Source organism: Aphis gossypii, unplaced genomic scaffold (genome assembly GCF_020184175.1).
Source record: "Aphis gossypii isolate Hap1 unplaced genomic scaffold, ASM2018417v2 Contig00631, whole genome shotgun sequence".
Lineage (NCBI taxonomy): Eukaryota > Metazoa > Arthropoda > Insecta > Hemiptera > Aphididae > Aphis > Aphis gossypii.
Window position 1 is genome coordinate 9,018 of NW_026083202.1, and position 23,054 is coordinate 32,071.

Genomic DNA, 23,054 nt, shown 5'->3' on the forward strand with positions numbered 1-23,054 from the left:
TTTGTACTATTTACCTATTACCTAAGTATTGACTACAATATATATTATGTCATATAATATAACATAATTATTATAGAACCGATTTTCTCGGTTTAATCTACTCTTATATTCATTTCTATGAGTGTAATAATTATAAATAAAAACTATTATGCAAGTTTAAGCCAATATAGCTGTACATTATTATACAGATAATGGCATAATGCGTAAATACAAAATCGACTTTTACGTGATCTACGCGTTACGAGAGTCGATAATTTAATAACCATGATTTATCATGATAATAACAACACGCTCCCGGCGCAGTCTTGGCTGTGCGTAATAAACACGGGGAAATGGGTGGATCTAAAAGCCGCTGCCGCTGCCGGAACTGCGAATAGTGCCATTTCTGGAGCGTTGCACACGAACACATTTTGGTACGACGTCCTCTTAACATTCAACTTGAAATAGGGGAGAGCGGGGCAAGTTGACTACCTTAAGGTTTCAACAATTATTCTACTCCAACTAGTTTATTAGATTTTCGCGATTTTTCACACAAATAATCTTTAGAATACTAAGAGTTGTTATCCCCCGCGTTATCTAAGGAACTTATAGTTACTATGAAGTCAAGAACATAAATCCACTGGCGGTCCCACGGGTGCAGCCAATGCAGCCTGTGCTGCACCTGACATTTCAACCGCACTCCGCGTTTTTTTTTATCGGTTGTCTTCATAATATTAATTATAATTATTATTCATAACTCTTAAGAGGACGCTACACATAAAACGAAACGTATACAACGGCCGAGAGAACGCGCTGTTAAGTGTTTTCGCGATCCGCAAGCACTCGACGTTGAGCCACGCCCACTATTCGTAATCGGCGGCCAGCAGACGATTGTGCTCATTCGGGAGCAACGTTTATTATTTTCTCATCCTTCGTTTGTGGCGGGTCGCGTAAATATAAAATGCATACACATTACACGTACATTATGCCGCATTGCCACCGTAATATTTTTAATATTCGCGCATACTTACGCGACCTGTATTTATTGCGTAATAGTATTATATTAGTTTTATATAGTGTATATTTTGAATGTTCCAGCTATAATTTTGTATTTTTGTAATAATATGTGTAGGTACCCTACGTAGCACATATATTTTTTATCTGACAGTTTTTGCGTAGAAAACTAAAATATAAAAATTATAATAAGCATGATAAATATTAAAGCCATCTATTTTTTAATGTTTATGAGATCCTAGGTTTCTAACTAGTACTTATCTTACTTTTAAGTTATAAGTAATATCTAATAATTTTGTACCTACAATTTACAAATTACAAAAATACATTCGGGAGCGATGTTTATTAAAAGGATTGCGTCGATATAAATGTCATACACGTAAATAATTCTATTGCAATATTTTTAATATCTGCACGCATTCACTATACTGTTAGGTCATTATAATATTATAGACTAGTTAGACTTGTAGAGTGTAAGAATATTATATAGGACATAAGTATGTAATTATGTAAACAAATCTAAAAATTAAATAAATAATAATATCCATTGAATTATATTATAAGCTATACTATTATATAAGCCGCGCTAATTCTGTTTATTATCTTTTGCTTTTTCTTTTTTCTTTTTCATTTAAAATGTGTCTGGGTTCTCTGATGTCTGTTAATTCTAGGCGTTTTCCATAAAGTGGACATGCAATTTCAGGTAACAGACAATCCAAATAAAACCTTAATATCACATTTAGAAATTAAAATTAATGATTTTTTCTTTTTATGTTATTTATTATTATAGTAAGTAAAAGCTATACTTACGTTTTCAATTTTTCCTCCATTTTTGTTTTCCAAAATATCTCATAAAATTCGATTTTTTGAACGTTTATCCAGTTCGGAGAAAAAATTACAAAATTACATATATTACGATTAGTTATTCGCAATTGCCCTATGACTTGGAAATAATATTTATGGTCCTTTTTTAGTTGTACAACATTGTTTTCGACTGTGCAGTACTGCAACTAAAATATTAAAAACGAACAAGTCGTAGTTATTGTAGGTGTATTATATTTTTATTAGTTATAATATGGAATTAAGTAAGAGTAATTATTCTTACTAGTTTGTTTTCTACGGCTTCAAGGATTGTATTGGTTTCTCTTGCTACATATGGGCATTTTATTTCTATGATACTGTTTTCGTCAATTAGGCCATCTAAAAAATAAGCATAATAATTGATAAAATTATAACAAAAATAAACAATACCAAATATTACCAGGGCTTGCTGCTAGAAAAGGGAATTCTATGTCAGCAAACAATCCACATGCTTTAACTGAAACACCATATAATTCTTCATACTTATTTCTGGCTTGACGTTCCATTTCAATACCATATGTCATTTCTTTAGTCGTTGTATTTGGTCTATAAAGTAGGGAGTAAACTTTTTTTTGGCAACTTGTACTTGCTCGCATTTTACACACATCGCCAAAGTTGGAAGCAGTTAGCCTTTTTTTTCTTTCAGTGTACCACTCTTGACTATGGCTTTGATCTTTTGTAATACGTTCTAGCTCATATCGATCAACCTTACCCAACTTGTCCAAAAAAAGTTATTTCAAATAATTTCCTTCTCCGAATTTGTGTATTGCTCCTTATTCTCTCGATATGTTTTGAATAACGTTTACCAAATGTACCTGTTAATTGTTGTAAAATTAGCTGTATACTATTTTGTTAATTTTTAATTATAATTTATTTTATTGATACCTGGACTATTTAAAACCATTTTTTTTTTAACAGATCTTAAATAGTTTTTCGAATTAAACGCCACAACAGCTGCCTCGACTCTAGTGGTGTAGTTGTTTTTTTGTGTGTAGTTTATACGTTTGCCCCCTATATGCTTGTTAATTAAGCTATTCAGTTGCTCACAGAGATTATTATCGACATTTTCTATGAGACTATCAGCATTTATAAATAATCGGTGAGCTATATTTCTTATATGAACCATCATTCCTGATTTTTCGGCGTCAGAAACTATACTTATTTCTCCAAATTTTGGTCCCGAACAAAAATATTGGGCACAATTATTATGTTGTCCAAGTCTATGGTATACACTGTTTGATATATCTTTTTTAAGACCTACAATATTTAAATGTATTTAGTTATTATAGAATAAAGTGCTACTATGGTAGATATTAATAGAAAATCTCAAATTGTTTTAATTCAATTAAAAAATACCTGAAATTTTTTGTTGAATTGGTAAGTCATTTTTCAAATGATGTTCCACTGCTTTCGTTATGTCAGAACGAAAACGTAAAATGTTTGAAGTTATGCATTTTCTGACAACTATCGGGTAATTTGTTTGTTTAGCTAATGCTATTAATTTAGTACAATAATTTCTGAGTAAGTGATTTCGACACTCAATTTTCTTTATTTTGAAATCGCTACCGTAAGGCAAAACTTCATTTAACCGTTTTGTCACGCTACTGTCACCGTCTCCTAAGTTAAATAAATAATTATCTAATACAAACAGAAATACTATACCATACTTAAATTTATTATTATTAATATTATTAAAATTATTATTAAAAATAATATTATTACTTATTACTTATTAATCTTTAAAAAATGCAACAAAGATTTTTTTTAAAAGAAACATTTTAATTTATACACCCTCAATTTAAAATATTCCAACTACACATTTTAATTTTTAAATAGTATATATCTCATATAATTTATTTCCATATAAATAAATAAATAAAAATGTAATTTTATTATCTACCAATAAGTTTGTTGTACTTCAATTCATGCATATGGAAACTTTGTGTAAACCCTTCTACAATAGCATCGGCTTCCATAGCTGTTGAAGCTTTTTTCCAATTTAAAAAACATAAATGACTGGGTGGATCTTTTTTTTTAACTAAAGCACGTTGACAAATACAGCAATAGCTATTCCTAATACCAATAAATAGTACTTTTTTCGTCCGCAACCCAATTATAGCAGCCTATGAAATTATAAGAACATTTTTTTAGTAATAAGACAGTAGGCAGGCACTAATAAAGGTAACAAACAGTACAGTTTACTACGGTATAATAAATTAAATAGGATTATCCAATCGGAAAAATGTTGGAAAATTAAAATATTATCTAAAATGTTACATACAGCTCCAGAAAATGCGTTGAATTTAGTTTTGTAGCTTCTTTTGGACCATTGTCCTTTAGCAATAACAGTACACAGAGGTACTCCTTCTATATCGACATTACCACTATTCAATGCTATCTGTAGCTCTTCTTCGCCCGCAATTTTCATTTCCTCAATAACAGCATCATTGACCGAATCGCTGACAGTGGTTAAATGATTGATATATGAAGTAGACGATATTGAAGGTATTTCTACCGAGGAACAAAACTCACTAAGTTGTGTGTGACCAATTCCTAAAGTTTTAATAAAAAGACAAAAAATAATTGAAATAATTGAATATGGATTTTATATCTATATTTTTATTAGAAATATAAATTGCGTACCAATTGCCAATGTACCATTTATTACTGCTTGAATAATACCCAAGTTCTTTGTATCATTTGGGTTTTCTGATGCGATTTTAGATATGGTACCACACATTTTGCATTGAAATGTGAATATAGAAATGTACCCTTTACGAAGTTCACTTTTAAATATCATATCAATAAACGAACAATCAAATTTGTCATGTCTACTTTGTTGTATTTGTGTAAATAAATAATTAATATCAACAATCCTACGACCTTCGAGTAAACTAAAATTAAATATAAATATACAATTTAAATATGTAACACTTAATTATTATGTGCATACTTTGTTGCAATTCTATCATTTTCATTATAAAGCTGATCTTCAGTCTGTGAAACTTGTTCTTCTACAGCAGATATGTTGACATCTATTATAATATTATTCATATCATATGCGTGTAAAGGTGTAGAACTAAACTTAAATGTAATTTATATAATCAATATAATATAATATATTAATAATTATTAGATTGTTAGGTAGGATACATAGACACCTACAGGCTACATTATACCTATATTAATTAAACAAATTCATTAATCACAATAATTTTATTTATAAGCGTTTACTGGTCATATTTTTACAAAAATTGTTCAAATCATGAAAATTTGAAAGTTTTTTTTTTTGATATTTCACAGACACAAAACAAAATTAAATTTTAGACACTCGTAAAAATTGTTTAATTGACTTTCATATTCGATTTTTTTTTATAATTATGTACCTAATCAAAACCTATGGATAACCTTGTATTAAATTTTCAATTCTTAGCTATGAATACAAATAAATTTATACATTTTGAACTACAAAATAGTTTGCAAATATTCGTGATTTTGACAAATTTTGTCAATATTTTATAAATTCAAACGCTTATGAAAAAAAATTTTGCATATGTATTTTGATAACTTTGAATCACTCATTGATTAACTTATGTAAAACTTTCTATTACTGAAATGTTTTACTTATGACCCTTCAAAGTACATTCACTTTGCTACCTAAAATCACCCTTGATTTTTAAAATTGAAACAAATTTTGTCCAATTTGTTACAAATACTAATTATTTAAAATTTACTTTTTAAATTCAATATTTTCTGATGAGTAGCCAGAATTCTTATCTATTCTCAAAACTGACAAATCTTGTTCTTCAGGTGGCGTTACAAACGATGACTCCATATCTTCCTAATAAAAATTAGCAAACTGTTGCAGTCAAATAACCTAGAGTTGTTGACTGCTGTTGAGGTACTTAATTCATTAAAATCCTCATTGGTTTCAATGAGAAATAATTCTAATAGTTTTGAAGATATTTACCAAAATTGTTTAGACATGTGTGAAGAGTATGAAATACATACTCCAGATGTGAAAAGAAGAAAAGTGTCAACAAAAATTGATACATCACAAAATCAACATTTTTTTGAAACAAAATCAGATGAAATGAAAGTTACCGTATTTAACATAACATTAGATAAACTGATAAATGGCATTGATTCTAGATTTAATCAGGAATCATTACAAATCATCAATTCAATTGGAAATATGGTGAAATTGAATACTGGTGAAAATGTATCTTATAAATGTTTAAAAGAACAATTTGGTGTATGTGAAGATGATTTGTGTACATAAATAATATTATTACAAAATATGACCGATATACCAAATGGTGGAACTTCAGTTAAAACAATACATGAATGGTTAGATTGGCTACAAGATTCTAACAAAAGTGAAATTTTTTCTAACTTTTCTAAAGCTTTACAGTTATTTGTAACAATACGTGTTACAAGTTGCAGTTGTGAACGCTGCTTCTCAAAAATGACTATTGTTAAAAGTAAACTTCGAACAACTATGACCCAAAAAAGATTGGATTCACTGATGTTGTTATTTATTGAACAACATAAAACTAATAATGTGGATATTGACAAGGTCATCGAAGAGTTTAATGTACTAAATGACACGACACCCCGAATGGTGTTAACTTTAATTATAATATCATTATTCATTAATCATTATTACAATTAACTGTTTGTATAAATAAAATAAAATTGAAAATTCCAAGTTGGAAAAATGAATGAATTGTATATTTGTGTATTGTGTGTGTGTGACGTATGTGGTAATCATATACAGGGTGATTTTTTAAGCATGTTCACCCCATTTTTATGCTTAAATTATGCATTTATTCAAATTCTGATTTTTGGAATTTTTAAATGTAATTAAAGACAATATTTTAGAATACTTTGATTTTTCACAACCTTTAAGGAGTATCCTGTGGCGATACCAACTTTGGTTTTTCAAACGAGACCATACATGTTTTAAAGCAAAATGTGAATCAGCTAATTTTTCTGAAAATTTTGACGTATTGTAATCGAAATTTTAACGAAAACTTTCGGAGTTATTCTCCTTTAAATACTAAGGAATAAGGATAATAGTCCATCATTATACTAAATACTTAGTAAATGGATACGAACTCATTAATTATAATTCGGTATGCAATATAAAATATTAGTTAATATACTTATTACTAAATGCTTATGGATAAATATTTAACCTGACAATTTTTAAAAAACAAAGGAAATATGCATAAAATAATTTCCTTTATATTTTATCGTGTACCTATGTTATCTTATAGCCTATAGGTATAAGCATAACTATTTAATTCGAATAAAATACTAAATTATCGTAAGTAGTAGGTAACACGAGTGTAAAAAGTTAGAATCTGTAATAATTAATTAGAAATACATATTGTAATACTTAGCTATTACACATGTACTTATCGATATTTATACACGTCCAGGAAAATGCTTCCAGATTACGTATATGCTCGAAGATCGGGTAAGATAAAGTAAATTTAGATATCGGCGTTTAGATAAAACATAATTGCTATTGCGATAAATCACGGACCAGACTTCAATTATTAACCTAACCCGTCGGCTATCTAGTTAATTCTATACATATACGTATTGTGTACATATACATACATATACGTATCTGTGATTGGCATAGTGTTGGCTGGAAGAAATGTTTTGTCCTTTTTATCACTCCACCAATCAAATAAAAACCTGGAAAGGTGAACTTTTGTTAGGTTATGTTCAAACAAAAAAAATTTAAATAATGATAATATTAATTTTATTTTGATATCACATATCTCCATACCACGACCACAAGGACAAGGCACAAATTAAGATATACCTATAAATCGTATCACAGACTAAGATATCCACAGTAAAATATGTTACACTCACCCATAAAAATTACTCTACATATACATCCACCCGAGCTATGGTGTTTTCACAATATTTTATGTGTGTGGGTGTAGTGCAGTGTAGTGTAAGTGCGTCAATCGTGTGAAGCGCAGAAACTGTGTTTGTTATTATTACATTTATAGTGTACAGACAGTGTACAGATAATTCGTCATTATGGAAAACGAATCTATAAAAATTAATAAATTAACAGGTAATGTAAATTGGGAAACATGGAAGTTCCAAATAAAAGTCATAATGACTGCAGCCGATATATTTGACGTTGTGACCGGAAAATCGAAAAAACCCGTTCTTACAAAAACAAGTTCAGAAACTGAAGATGATGCAAGAAAAAGGTATGGTGTTGATTATTCAATATTTAAAAAGGCTGATAATAAGGCTCAAAAGTATATAGTTATGTCAGTGGACGAACAACCACTGCAGTACATAATGAATTGTAACACGGCTAAGGAAATGTGGGACAAGTTGCTTAGTGTTTATGAACAAAAGTCGGACTCGAGTGTAACGTTGATTCAACAAAAGTTCTACAGCTATGTTATGAACCCAGATGACAATATGGCGATTCATATTTCGAAATTGGAGAGTCTTAGTAGAAAATTAAGACAGTTAGGTGAACCAATATCCGACTCAATGCTTATGACCAAGATACTAATGACATTACCAGAAAATTACAAACATTTCTACAGTGCATGGGATTCGATACCAAATGTGGACAAAACATTGTCTAATTTGTCGTCCAGACTCATGGTGGAGGAAACAAGGCAAACTCAAGGACATGGTGTCCAGAGAGATACTGCAAGTAGTAGTGCGTTTTCGGAAAAGAAATCGTTTGGAACACATTATAAAGAAAAACACACGAAAATTGGCAATTCTGAAAATCAACGGAACAACGATAAAAAACCAGGCAAGTGCAATTATTGCAAAAAACCCGGGCATTGGAAGCGTGAATGCCGAATTTTCTTAAAAGAACAAAAAGAAAAAGTTGAGAGCGAGTCAAACTCAGGAAATGCGTTGGTTGGTGTACAGTCAAAGGACATCGAAATTAGAGAATCAGAAAAATGGTATGTGGATTCAGGTGCTAGCGATCACATGACCAGCAGAAGAGAATGGTTCAGTAATTATGAGACATTTGAAGTGCAGTTACCAGTACGTATCGGTGATGGCAAATTTATTATGGCTATTGGTAAAGGTAATATAAATGTTCAAGCAAAAATTTGTGATAAATGGATGACAGTTATTTGTCTAACGTTTTACACGTGCCTGATCTTAAGGTAAATTTGTTTTCGTGTGGAGCATGCCTTGACAAAGGTATAAAAATGGTGACAGATAGTGACGGCTGTATATTTAAAAAAAACAATCGTATAGTTGCTATTGGAGTCCGTGAGAATAAAATGTTTTCAATGCTTTTGAAGACTAGGCCATTACAAGCGGCTGACCAAGCAAATGTTGCGATAAAAAATTTCACGTTACAGCAGTGGCATGAAATGCTGAGTCACCAGAATGTTCAATATGTTCGGAGTTACTTGAAATATATGCAGATCCCGTTTACAGACACGAAAAACAAATTTTTCTGTGAAGCTTGCATTTATGGTAAGCAACACAGAGAGCCATTCACATCGAGTACTACTAAAACTACAAAGCCAGGTCAATTAATTCACAGTGATGTATGTGGTCCTATGGAAGAAAACTCGCTTGGAGGTAAACGATATTTTGTTATTTTCAAGGATGATTATTCTAGTTACACGTATGTGTATTTTATGAGCCAAAAATCGGAAGTAAAAAATAAATTTGAATTATTTTTAAATACAGTCAAAAATCAGTTAAATGTTTCAGTAGTTACTTTAAGAAGTGATTGTGGCTTGGAATATAAAAATGCTGAATTTAAAACCATATTGGATAAATTTGGAATTAAACATGAGACGAGTGTACCATATACACCTCAACAAAACGGCAAAGCGGAAAGGTCAATGAGAACAATTGTAGAAGCGGCAAGAACTATGCTATACAGTAAAAATTTGTCTAAGTCACTTTGGGCAGAAGCAGTGAATACAGCCGTATATACAATAAATCGTACAGGAGACACAGGTCAAGAAGGAAAAACACCTTACGAATTATGGTTCAACAATACACCAGATATAAATCACCTGAAAATATTCGGTAGCGAAGTTTATACTCATATACCGCAAGAAAAACGATGAAAATGGGATCAAAAGGGAAGAAAATGTATTTTTGTTGGTTACTCAGAAGAAACGAAAGGTTATCGTATATACTTTGGTGGAAGAGAAGTTTCACTGAGCAGAGATATAATATTCAAAGAGTCCACAAAACCGTCAACAACTTTAGAAGTAAAAATCATAAATGAAGAAAAAGAAGTCAACAGTGACGACGAAGAAAAACTGGACGATGATAAACAGATGCCAGTAGAGGATCAACAAAAAATGATACTCAGAGACAGAGAAAAACTTAATAAACCTATCAGGTATAGAGATGCATTTTTCTCAACATATAATGACCCAGTAACATATAAAGAAGCTATGACATGTAAAAATGCAGACGATTGGAAGGCAGCGATGGACGACGAAATGTTATCATTGCAGAAAAACGAAACTTGGAAATTAGTAGATTTACCAGAGATAAAAATCCAATAAATAACGCATGGATATATAAAACCAAGTACAAAACAAATGGAGAAATAGATCGATTTAAAGCTAGACTAGTAATAAAGGGATGTGCGCAAGTTCATGGAATAGATTTTCAAGAAACGTTCAGTCCAGTAGTGAAATATGATTCAATTCGAGTAATACTTGCGATAGCAGCAGCCAGAAAATTAATGCTCAGACAATTTGACATTAAAACAGCGTTCTTATATGGAGATCTTGAAGAAGACATCTATATGAAACAACCAAAGGGTTACGAGGATGGAACTCAATTAGTATGCAAACTTCAACGGAGCCTACATGGGCTGAAACAGGCACCCAGGTGCTGGAACAAAAAGTTCAAAAATATGCTGAGGAACTTTGATCTAAAGGAAACAAGAGCAGACCCTTGTGTATACGTAAGCAATAAAAATAATCAATTACTAATTGTCGCTATTTTTGTAGATGATGGACTAATCGCAGCAACAAACAACGAGCTGGTGGACACAATGGTGAACTACCTAAAGGACAATTTCGAGACGAAGGAAGGTGAACTTGATCATTTCTTGGGTATTGAAATTGATCAGAGACCTGATGGTTCAATTTTCATACACCAATCTTCATATTGCAAGCGCATTTTGGAGAGGTTCAATATGGAAGAAGCCAACGTCCTGCATATTCCAACAGATCCACAACACTCATTAGATCCAAATTTGTCTGGATCATTGGAAGCAGGGGAAGTTCCATACAGAGAATCAGTTGGAAGTTTGTTGTATCTAAGCCAAATAACAAGGCCTGATATAACTTTTGCAGTAAATCTTGTCAGTCGTTATTTAGAAAAGCCTCTGACAATTCATTGGAATGCGATGAAACGTATATTTAAATATTTAAAAGGAACGTTTAATTATGGTTTAATTTATGATTCTAGTATAACACCAAAGTTGCGTGGATATAGTGACGCAGACTATGCCGGTGACACAATAACGAGACGATCAACATCAGAATTCATTTTCATGATGGGAGATGGAATCGTAGCATGGTGTTCACAAAGACAAAAATCGGTAGCACTTTCGACTACTGAGGCAGAATACAAAGCGCTGAGTCAATCGATACAAGAACTTACTTGGTTGACGCTACTTATCAGTGATCTTATGGAGACACAGGGAGATACACCGGTTCTGTATGCAGACAACCAAAGCGCCATCAAACTAGTGAAAAATCCAGAATATCATAAGCGAACGAAACACATCGATGTTCGCTATCACTACATTCGTGAGAAGTTCAGTGAAGGGATGTTTTCTCTGGAGTACGTGTCAAGCAAGGATCAGTTAGCTGACATATTGACCAAGCCAACTCCACGACCAAGATTCCAAGAACTCAGGGAGATGCTGGGAATTAGATATATTAATTCTAAGTCAGGGTATATTGTTTAAGGGGAAGTGTTTAATGTAAACAACACACCCTGTATTATGTAGATTATAAGCAAATTATTCACACTGTAGTACAGAAGACGCTGAATAGACATTCTATATTTCTATAGCATATTCGTTCTATGTAGTAGCCTGTAGGACGATTAGTCGTTGTTTTATATTACGCCATATGACACTATAGTTGTTCGTATCAATTATACATATTATTATATTATTACATATATCCGATCTTATTTCATTTACCTTAGCTTCTGTATATCTGTGTACATCAACATATAATTAACTAAAATTTATTTATTTAAGTCTTTAAGCTAATGTACTTTTTATAAGATTAGGTAAAACTACTTACATTTTAAAATAACGTTGCAGTACGGTGCCTTCTTAATAAAATGTTAAAAAGTGACAATACTTTTTTTTTAGTTTTTAAATATTCATAACTATATTGATTTTAATTGAACATTTAAGTATGAGCTTCACAAAATAAAAATAACAACTAAGTATTATTTTTTCCTGAAATCAAATATATGAAATAAAATTATGTTTGATATTAATCAAAAAATATTTTACTTACAACTCTATGTGAAAATTCTATCTATGAATAATTTTGTCCAAAAAATATGTTTTATCTTGTGTTTTATAGATTTTACATTTTAGATTTGTTGGGAATCAATAAACCTAAAATTTAATCTATGTAATGTGTGCCTGAAACCAAATATAAAAATTTAAATGATATTTAATAAAAACTGAATTATATAATATTACCTAATGTATCATGTAAAAATACTGGTAATCATCTTTCAAGTGTTATATGTATATGTATAGAAATTAAATACGATATAACACTTCATAAACACTGAAAGATCAAATTACCTAACCTTACTCAAACCGTTGTTGTAATTATATGCAAGTTTTGGGTAAAATAATAACAATATCCATGTTGCAGATAATATTTAAAATTTCTGAAAATAAAAACAAATTTAAATTTAAAAGTAATGAAGTTAATTTACTAAAACATATTTAAGCCAGTACTTTACTTCTTTCTATAACATTTTGTATACTAAACTTACCTTTTAAAATAATAATCTTGCAGGTAGGTCTACTTAAAAACTTTTCTCTAAGTTGCATACAATTATAACATTATTTGAACAAATCAAAATACTGACATTTGGTGTTAAATAGCACAAAACATAAATATATCAAGCACATTATACAACAAAAAATAAACTTGATATTAAGACCTTGGAGTTGAATGATATATAATTGATGAAAAAACTAAAGAACTTGAGAACATGATAACTGAAATAGTAAATATGAATACAAATTTGAATTAATATAACACGAATGACTTTTAAGCAACCAGGCATTAATAGTATAACACTGTGCAGTGTGCACATGAACGCAAAGAAGCATTCACGACAAAATAGTAAATACACGTATTAGATGACATAACGATAACATTATAATTTGTTAATATTCTGTGATATGGTATTTAATATTTGATATAACCAATAATAAATGTGTAAAACCCAATCGGCCGTATCACTGTTTACTGTTTAGTGTATAATATATTTTATCGTGGTCGGTTCCTATTAATATCATAATTATATTTTATGACAATTACCTTTTATCTCTTATCTTAAAGTTATAGCACGTGCGTAATATAGAAGCAATTAACTGAAGGTGTATAAATAATAATACAAGAGCAGTAGCTATGTTTAATTCTATTATAATAAGTATTTCTAACTAATTATTACAGATTCTAACTTTTTACACTCGTGTTACCTACTACTTACGATAATTTAGTATTTTATTCGAATTAATAGTTATGCTTATATCATATGCCTATAGATAACATAGGTACACGATAAAATATAAAGGAAATTATTTTATGCATATTTCCTTTGTTTTTTAAAAATTGTCAGGTTAAATATTTATCCATAAGCATTTAGTAATAAGTATATTAACTAATATTTTATTGCATACCGAATTATAATTATTGAGTTCGTATCCATTTACTAAGTATTTAGTATAATGATGGACTATTATCCTTATTCCTTAGTATTTAAGGAGAATAACTCCGAAAGTTTTCGTTAAAATTTCGATTACAATACGTCAAATTTTCAGAAAAATTAGCTGATTCACATTTTGCTTTAAAACATGTATGGTCTCGTTTGAAAAACCAAAGTTGGTATCGCCACAGGATACTCCTTAAAGGTTGTGAAAAATCAAAGTATTCTAAAATATTGTCTTTAATTACATTTAAAAATTCCAAAAATCAGAATTTGAATAAATGCATAATTTAAGCATAAAAATGGGGCGAACATGCTTAAAAAATCACCCTGTATATAGGGATTTACCAGTTACCTATGTGTATTCTGTAATAAATGTGTAATTAAATGTGCAGAATGTGCTGCACCTGAAGTAAAATCCTGGGACCGCCTATGCATAAATCACACTTGAATTGTTTCAAGTCTTCTAAACCTGTACACATTTCAAGTGCCCACCTATTACACTTTATGCAGCAAATCCATGTTTCACCCTTTACATAATTTTTAAATGGTTCATTTCAATACATGCACTCTTCATCAGCTGAATCTTTGTAGTCGGTCACTATATACTGAGGTTCTTCATTATCTGTAGATGAAGATTCATAAACAAATAGTTCCTTTTTAACTGATTTCTGTCCCTTTTTTTATACAGTTTGGTTTATTAACTTGACTTTTTTTCTCTATTCTTTTGGATTTTCTTTCTTCCTTTTCTTTTATTAGGTCATTTTTGGCTTTTAATTTTTGTTCAAGATAATTTTTAACAGGAGTACATGTTAATATCATTGATGGCAATTTAGCTCTAGGTTTTCTCGTTATTTTTCTAGTAGCTTTTGGCAGTTCTGGAAGTATATTTTGCATATTTTTACTTGTTGTAGGAGTTGAAATCACATCATATATTTCTAATCCATCTGCAGTACTAGGACCAGGTTGGCACATAGAAGCATAATCTGTTGTTTGAGCCGTTGGAGGTATAGTTGGATGAGTCTCAAGTGTAAGGCTTGGATCAACATTAATGTCACTATCAATTACTAAGGGTACATCAATAGTGGTAGGTGCAGCAAAATCATGTTCTTGAAATATATTTGGATCAAACGATTCTATTCCACAAGATTTAAAACCACTAATTGCATTATGTTTACTTGCTCCTTTAATATAAGCTTTACTAAAAAGTGATGCTATATTTGTTTCCAACATTTTTTTTTTTATTTATTTATTATTATTAAACGCCATACAGCTTTTACAAAACATCACTTATGAATGAATATACATTATAACATATTTATATATAATATAACACATTGAGTATCAATAAAATTAAAATTATACAGTATTACATAGTATTACATAGTGGGCTCCTGAAAATTAAATATAACGGAAACAAAAACTTTAAATTAGAAAAATATTTTAACTAGTTTGACTATTAATTAGAGACATAGCTCTCCTTAGAGGACCATCATCCAAATAATTTTTTGTCACTGGAGCAAGGTAGTAGGGGTCACGTGAGCGGGTTGTACCTGGAATGCGAAAACTTATACTAGATAACAAGTCTGGTGAGTCAATTGCACCAGAGACTAAACCCTTTAAAAGTTTAATATCACTCATATTTCTTCTTTGGCTCAGGGTAGACAAATTAAGTGCTAACAAGACGGGTTTATAGTCATGGGGTTCATGGATAATACCCATAAATCGAGAAACCATGTTTAAGAAACGATGCTGAACACGTTCAATTTGAATTATGTCACATTTGGTCCTTGGAGACCATACCACAGACCCATACTCTACAATTGATCTAACAAGAGAAGTATATAATATTAACAAACATCTTACCGACATGATCGACACTACATGTCGCCTTATAAACACTAATGATCGCAATGCTTTACCAACTATAAGGTCAATATGAGGTGCAAACGATAACGTTAGAGTAATAATAAAACCTAAATCTTCAACTTGGTTTATTCGCTGTAGTATCACGTTATCAATAGAGTAATCATATTGAATAATTGAGTGGCATCTTGAGAAAGACATAACTTTGCATTTATGGATTGCCAGCTCTAACCCAACTGTATTACACCAATGGACTAACTTATTCAACGATTCTTGTAGTGAAATAGCATCATTGTCAGATTGAACGCAATTAAATAATTTTACATCATCCGCAAACAATAACAATTTATTGTCAACAGATTCGTATAAAGTATTTATTAGAATATTAAATAAAAGTGGAGACAAGTGTCCACCTTGTGGGACTCCAGAAGTAACTAAATATTCCGTGGATTTTTGATTAAATTATGATACAAACTGTCGTCGATCGGTTATATAGGATTTGAACCAGGAGAGCTGAGGTCCACCTACACCCAATCTATCCAGAATATAAATTAACACTATATGGTTTATTGAGTCAAAAGCTTTAGAAATATCAGTGAATATCACATCAACTTGGCTCATATTTTTGAAGCTATCCCTGATAAACGCTGAAAATTCTAAGGCACTAGTTGTTGTGGAACGACCGCCATAAAACCCATGTTGATTTGTTGATAAAACGAGTTTAAATCTACGTTCAATACATTTATAAACAATCTTTTCAAATAGTTTACCAATTAAAGGTAAACCAGAAATTGGACGATAATTAGATACTGACCCTGGGTCACCTGATTTATAAATAGGTGTTACCTGGCTCGTTTTCCATATTAATGGAAATATACCTTCGGCTAATGAGAGGTTAAACAAGATCAATAGAGGATATTTTAACTGTGCCCTGATACTAAATAAAAATTGAGCTGATATACCATCAGGCCCACGACTCTTAGTTGTTCTCAGGGATAATAAATTTTATTATTATCAGGTCACTTCACATTAAATTATTTATATTATAATAGTTAATAAATGAACAAGTAAAACAACTCTTTTTTAAATTAATAAACAATGAATTTTGTTTGGAGGTAGTAAGAATAAATGTATAAAAACATGAATAACATTTTTTTTATTATAGTATTGAATAACGATTTTATAAATAACTTTATACAAATGTTTTTTTTCTAGCTTTAAGTTTTGAGAACTTTTTAACAAGACTTGTCCAACTGATATTCTTGACAATTTCATTTTCAATACATAATATTGATAATGCTGATGTTTTCTCATTTGATAATGATGACCGTAAATAGTTTTTGACTCTCTTCAAAACAGAAAAGGACCTTTCTCTACTGGCATTAGAACATGGCATACAAATAAATAATTTTAAAGCAATTTCAACATTAGGAAAAGTTGTGTTTAATGATGGATTATTATTAAGATATTTTAACATTCCTTGCATGTTTTTGGTTTCGTTGGGAAAATTTATTTTGTATTTTTTAAATTGAACGATTTCTTCAACAAATTCTATTTATAAATCACTTGTAGTTCACTTGCTTCAATATTTTCCATATCAGAAAAGAATCCGAATTTGTCACATAGCTTTGTATATGCTTCTTTTCTTTTATTTAGTTGAAGAATCAATGCATCCATTATAGGAATAAAAGTTTCATTCTTCATTTTGTTTGAATTAGAAAATATAACTTCACCACTAGGCTCTTCATCAAAAAATATATTTCTACGTTTAGTTCTAGTTTCCTCCCAAGAAAATTTATTTATGCCATTTATTTTTATCGCTTCACTTAAAAATATTTCAAAATTGTTTCTTTGCTCTTGAATATAACATACTAATGAATCATATAAAGAAACTACACATGACAAATCAATATTAATTAACTGAAGACTTTTAGAAGTTTTGTCAAACCTTTCTAAAAGAGGCGTCCAAACAACTAAAAGAAAGACAAAAATCTAATGATTTTATTTTATTGTAAATTGATTTGGCTTCATTTTTAACTGCATTTCGTTGATTTGAATCATTATATATTATCTCTAAAGCAGCAAGAATTCCAATATATCCATTTTTAATTGATTTACAAACTGAGTACCGTGATGACCAACGAGTAGGACATAAGTTTTTTAGAAGTTGAGCATTAGAAATTTGATCTAATTCTTTCGATAAAGTATTCCACCTTGAGGTAGACGCAAAAAAAAAAGTATATAGGTTTTGAGCTCTCAAAAAAAATGTATTTCCCATGCTGGTTAGTTCTGCAGCAAATGTTCCAACTAAATTTAAAGAATGGGCTGAGCATGGTACAAATTCTGCTGTACTTGATTTTTGTTTAATCCGAGCTTGTAAGCCATTATAGATGCCCGACATATTATTAGCATTATCAAACGACTGACCTCTGCAATTTATCATATCAATGTCCAAGTTTTTAAACATTTTCATTAGTTCCAATTCCATTTCTTTTGCTTTGTGACCAACTGAAGGGAGAAACCCTATAAATCTCTCTACAGGTAAACCATCTTTGCATATGTATCGTACTGCCACAGTTAATTGGTCTACTTTTGTAACATCTGGCGTTGAGTCTACAATTATTGAAAAATATTTGGCAATTTTAATTTCTTTAACAATACATTGTAACACAGTTTTACTCATAAGATCAATAAATTCATCACAAATTCTACTTGATAAATAAGATACATTTCCACGACCTTTATTAGAATATTTATCAATGTGATTAGCGAGAAATGGATCAAACTTTGATAGGAGTTCGAGACAGCCTAGATAATTTCCATTAAATTTAGAACCAATTGTTTCATTGTCTCCTCTAAATGCCAGACCTCTTGTAGCTAAAAATGATATTGTTTCAATTAATCGATGAAGTAATTTCGTCCAATACTCTTCTTCTTTATTAATTTCTATTTTAAGAGAATTGTCTATACAATATTGGTTATCAAGCTGCCTAGAATGCCATTTACGGACTGATTCAGTATGCTTAATACATTTTTCATGGTTATTAACATCCAATAAACAATTTTTCCAATCAATATACCTAGATCCTGGACGACTAAATTTAGTTTTTCTTTGAGCAAAAAGTAAGCAATAGAAACAAAACAGTGAATTTTGAGATTGAGAGTATAAAAGCCAATTACGATGTTTGAATTCGCCATTTAGTAATTTTCTGAAAAATGCTTCACGTGACAATTTCCTATTATATTTACCAATTCTTCGGAAAGTTTTGTTAAATTGGATGTCCACCAAATTTGTCGCTACTTGATTTTTAGAATAATATTCAAACTCGGATTCATTCAAACCCCATTTGGCTGGATTATTACTAAACCAGCAATCATATTGAACATTTGTATCTTTTACATTACATTTAACATAAAATTTAAAAATATAAAAATATATATAAGTATCTACTTAATTTTAGTATTAAATATATTAAGAATTTACACAATGACATTTTTTACAAAATAGTTATTACTTTTATATTGAAAAATACAAATTATATAATACAGCTAACAAAAATTATGCTGAGAGTATTTAAAATGTTATACAAATCTCACAACTAATTAATTGTTTTGACCAGTAATGATCATCAGGTTATATGCTTTCAATTATTAAAATTACAAATAAAGGTATCATATTTAATATAATTGTATATAATTTTAAATTTTAATAATTTACATTCAGACCATTCAGTTCAACAGAAAGTAATTAACTGCAAGTGTGTTAGAGCGGTTAAATACATAATATATTGTAATGAAATTATTAAAATTAATTAGATATGTCAAATTTGTTGGTAATAATTTCTTTTACACTTACAGTTTCAAGTGTGTCAACATTGTTGGTTTCTATATTCTTTATTTTACAGTTCTGACTAGCTTCTTTTTTATCAAAATCTATACTAATAGGCACAGTCTTTACATAAATTTGATCTTTGACTTGATTTGACATGATTTCATTCTAAAAATAATTATGAATTAAAATTAAAATTATAGGATACTACAAAATTATAAAGAGCAATTTTTTATTTTATGATTTTTTTTTATTTTGGTGGTTTTTATACTGTTTATACTCTTGATAAAATTATATAAGTTCATATTTTCGATATAAATTATATTATAGTTTTGACTTACTTTCTTTTTACCATCAACATTTACAACAAGCACATTAATCTGGTCTTTGACTTGAACTTGTAGTAATTTGTTGGTTTCATTCTAAATAAATAATAAGTAGGTACATATAAAAATAAAAAATATTAAATAACACCTAAACTTTTATTTGATATTTACAATATCACAATTATTACTATCGTCCACATTCATGTCATCATTAATTTTATAACTAGGAATCTTTTCTGTTTTTTCATCTACTTGTAAAGTAGGAGTATCTGTTACAATCTTATTATGAACTTCATTAGGCTAAATCAATTAAAATTAAATATTAATGAACAAACAATTAACGAACATTTATTTAAATCAAGATTAACCACATTGTTCTAGTAAATATTTTAAGTCCCTTGTGGCCTTGCATAATTATTATTAGTATTATTCTTAACTAATATAAAAGCATCAAAAAAGATTCAGCCCTACCAAAACCACAAACACTATTCCCTTAAATAAAAAATAAGATTAAAATTAAAATTTACACTTACCTTTATTTTAAAATAAGTATCTAATTTTGTAGTTTTTCTAACTAAATTTTCTTCTCTTTATTTTTTTGCTTTCGACATTTTTCTGTACTGAAAACCACTTAAACGTTTACGTTTATTGGCATCAGACATTAAAAAAAATAAAATTAAAATTCACTTGAATAAAATAAAATAACTCAATGTAAATAAACTATGTAAAAATTGTGATAAACTCTTAAGTCTTCGTTGTACGTACAATTGTCCCTTTCCGTCGTATGATGAAATACTGAATATTGGATAATATAAAAATATAGCGACATCACAGTATCACACAATGACAGAGCGAGACCATTTACGACATACCATCATATTATTAATATTTAATATTAGTATATTATGTTATTATCATGTCCATTATTCAATAACAATACATTTTCCAAAAAATGGTTAAAAATAGCTTGATAATTACCCGTTCAGTCACCCGTCCCCTATCAACAAGCCAGTGTAGGCATACATACCAGTCCATAATCATAAATAATAATTGACAACACATTTTTCATAGATAAAATATTTTATCTTAAAATATAAAGTAGATATTTCAATTTTTGTGACCGTGGCGAATTTGGAGTATAAACTAATGGGAAAGTACCAACTTTTTTGCCGCCCTATAAAATATTGCTACTTTTGCCGCCCTGGGGCACTTGCCCTAATTGCCCCCCCCCCCCTTTGCACGGCTCTGACCGTATTTGTTGCGCGGTTGGACGCTGGAAACGAAATCAGAGGCGGTTGTAACGGCGGCGTCGGCGAGCATGCACACCGATGTCGCGATAGCCTTGGGCGGCACCGGGGTGGAGACGTGTGTGAAAAGTTCGCACCCGACGCACAATAATTGACCGAACTGGTTGTGCCATGAACGGCGCGAATTTGTGGTGGTTTAAACAGATAATGATATCAATAATGAACTAGCTGCAGATGCTTTTTTTTTGAAAATAGTAATAATAATTCACCAGAATAAATTGATGAACTTCATCAATATCTACACTCAAATAATGAAGTTTTAAATGAATTAAATTCATTTACCTCAGATTAAAATTATTTTATTTTTTTTTTTCTATTAGCCATTATATAGAATGTCTTTATTATTATTTATAAATTTATATAAACTATATGATTATAAATTCATTATAATAAGAGAATAACGTTCATGATTAAAAATTAATTGTGATATTACTTTATAGTATTCATTGGTTTTCATTTAAAATATATATTAATAGGTTATGATTTTAAGTAAAAGAAAGTAAAAACAAGTATTGTTAAAGCCTTATTTTTAAACTCATTTTATAAATAATAATAATAATAATCTTTTAATACCATAGACCTTATGCTTATTACCTAGTATTAGGTTCATGTTTATGTACATATCCGAGATCGGCAATTACTGGCAAGCTAGCATTCGGATTTCAGTTATATCATGTTTTATGATTACACGATACCTCGTGACAACTGAAAACTTTACTTAACGTAGTAACTAGTAACGTCTGACAGTACGCCATATTATACAATGTAGTATGACTATTGTAGTAATCTAGTGATGCATAGTACATCAGACATCAGTATTATAATAAAATAACATAACATAACAATTAATATTATCTTCTTCTTCTTCTAGCTTTTACAGTCCATTTAGGACCTTCGCTGCCTCAACCACATCTTTCCACCTATTCCTATCTTCGCTATCTTCAATCCTTATTAAATCTTCTGAGATTTCCGTGATATCCGTTTTCACCCTGTCCACCCATCTTTGTCTTGGTCGACCCCTTGGTCTCTTACCGTTTAGTCTACCAGTGAATAGATTTTTTGCAATACCTTCCGATCTCCAAATATGACCCACCCATTCTAACCTTTTACTTTTTAGATACGCACTTATAATGAGTTTATTAAACATTTGGTACGTTTCTTGGTTAGTTCTTCTTATATATTCACCATTCTCAATTACAAGGCCATAAATTCGACGTAGTACTTTTCTTTCAAATATGTTTAGCTTCCCTTCATCTCCCTTAGTTACCGACCACGTTTCACAGCCATACGTCAAGAACGGTCGTAAAAAAGCTGGAATATAAATATTCTTTTGACTTCCTGGACAAAAGTTTCGATTTAAACAATTTCGCAAGTGCATAATATCCCTTGTTCCCTGATGCAATTCTCAATTTGATTTCGTTATGCATATTGTTACGGTTGCTTATATTAGTTCCTAGATACTTGAAATCCGTTACTTGTTGGAAGATATATCCATCCACTAGCATATCATCTAGAGCTCTCTCTTCTCTTGATACTACTAGGTATTTAGTCTTTTCATGATTGACTTTTATACAATCGGTTCCCTGCTTTAATTAGGTCTGCAGTCCTCATGTTCACACCGTTCGAGAACTACCAATTATTACTATGTCATCTGCGTATGCTAAGATAGTGTTCTGTCCCAAAATTTCCATATTTTGTCTAGCAGGGAGAGATCTAACTTTTTTTCTAAAGCCAAATTAAAAAGTACTGGAGAGAGCGCATCTCCTGTCTTAGGCCAGCCCTCACTTCAAAACTTTCTGACAGTGTATTTGCATATTTTACTCTACATTTTGTTTCGGTACTGCACTCTTTTATCAGCTGGATTAGTTTGGTTGGTATACCAAA

General features: G+C 30.2%; 2 protein-coding genes across 2 annotated transcripts; both read right to left on the reverse strand.

Annotated features, from left to right (window-relative positions):
• Positions 1–1,579: 1,579 nt before the first annotated feature.
• Positions 1,580–2,378, reverse strand: LOC126554875 (uncharacterized). The gene is made up of 4 exons (XM_050209882.1): positions 2,255–2,378; positions 2,099–2,193; positions 1,804–2,003; positions 1,580–1,719 (listed from the first exon to the last, which is right to left on the reverse strand). Exons 1-4 carry the CDS (start codon positions 2,376–2,378, stop codon positions 1,593–1,595), a joined length of 546 nt encoding a protein of 181 aa, XP_050065839.1. The 3' UTR covers positions 1,580–1,592.
• Positions 2,379–15,285: 12,907 nt separating this feature from the next.
• Positions 15,286–15,909, reverse strand: LOC126554873 (uncharacterized). Its single transcript, XM_050209880.1, has one exon. It carries the CDS (start codon positions 15,907–15,909, stop codon positions 15,286–15,288), a length of 624 nt encoding a protein of 207 aa, XP_050065837.1.
• Between the last annotated feature and the right edge of the window lie 7,145 nt (positions 15,910–23,054).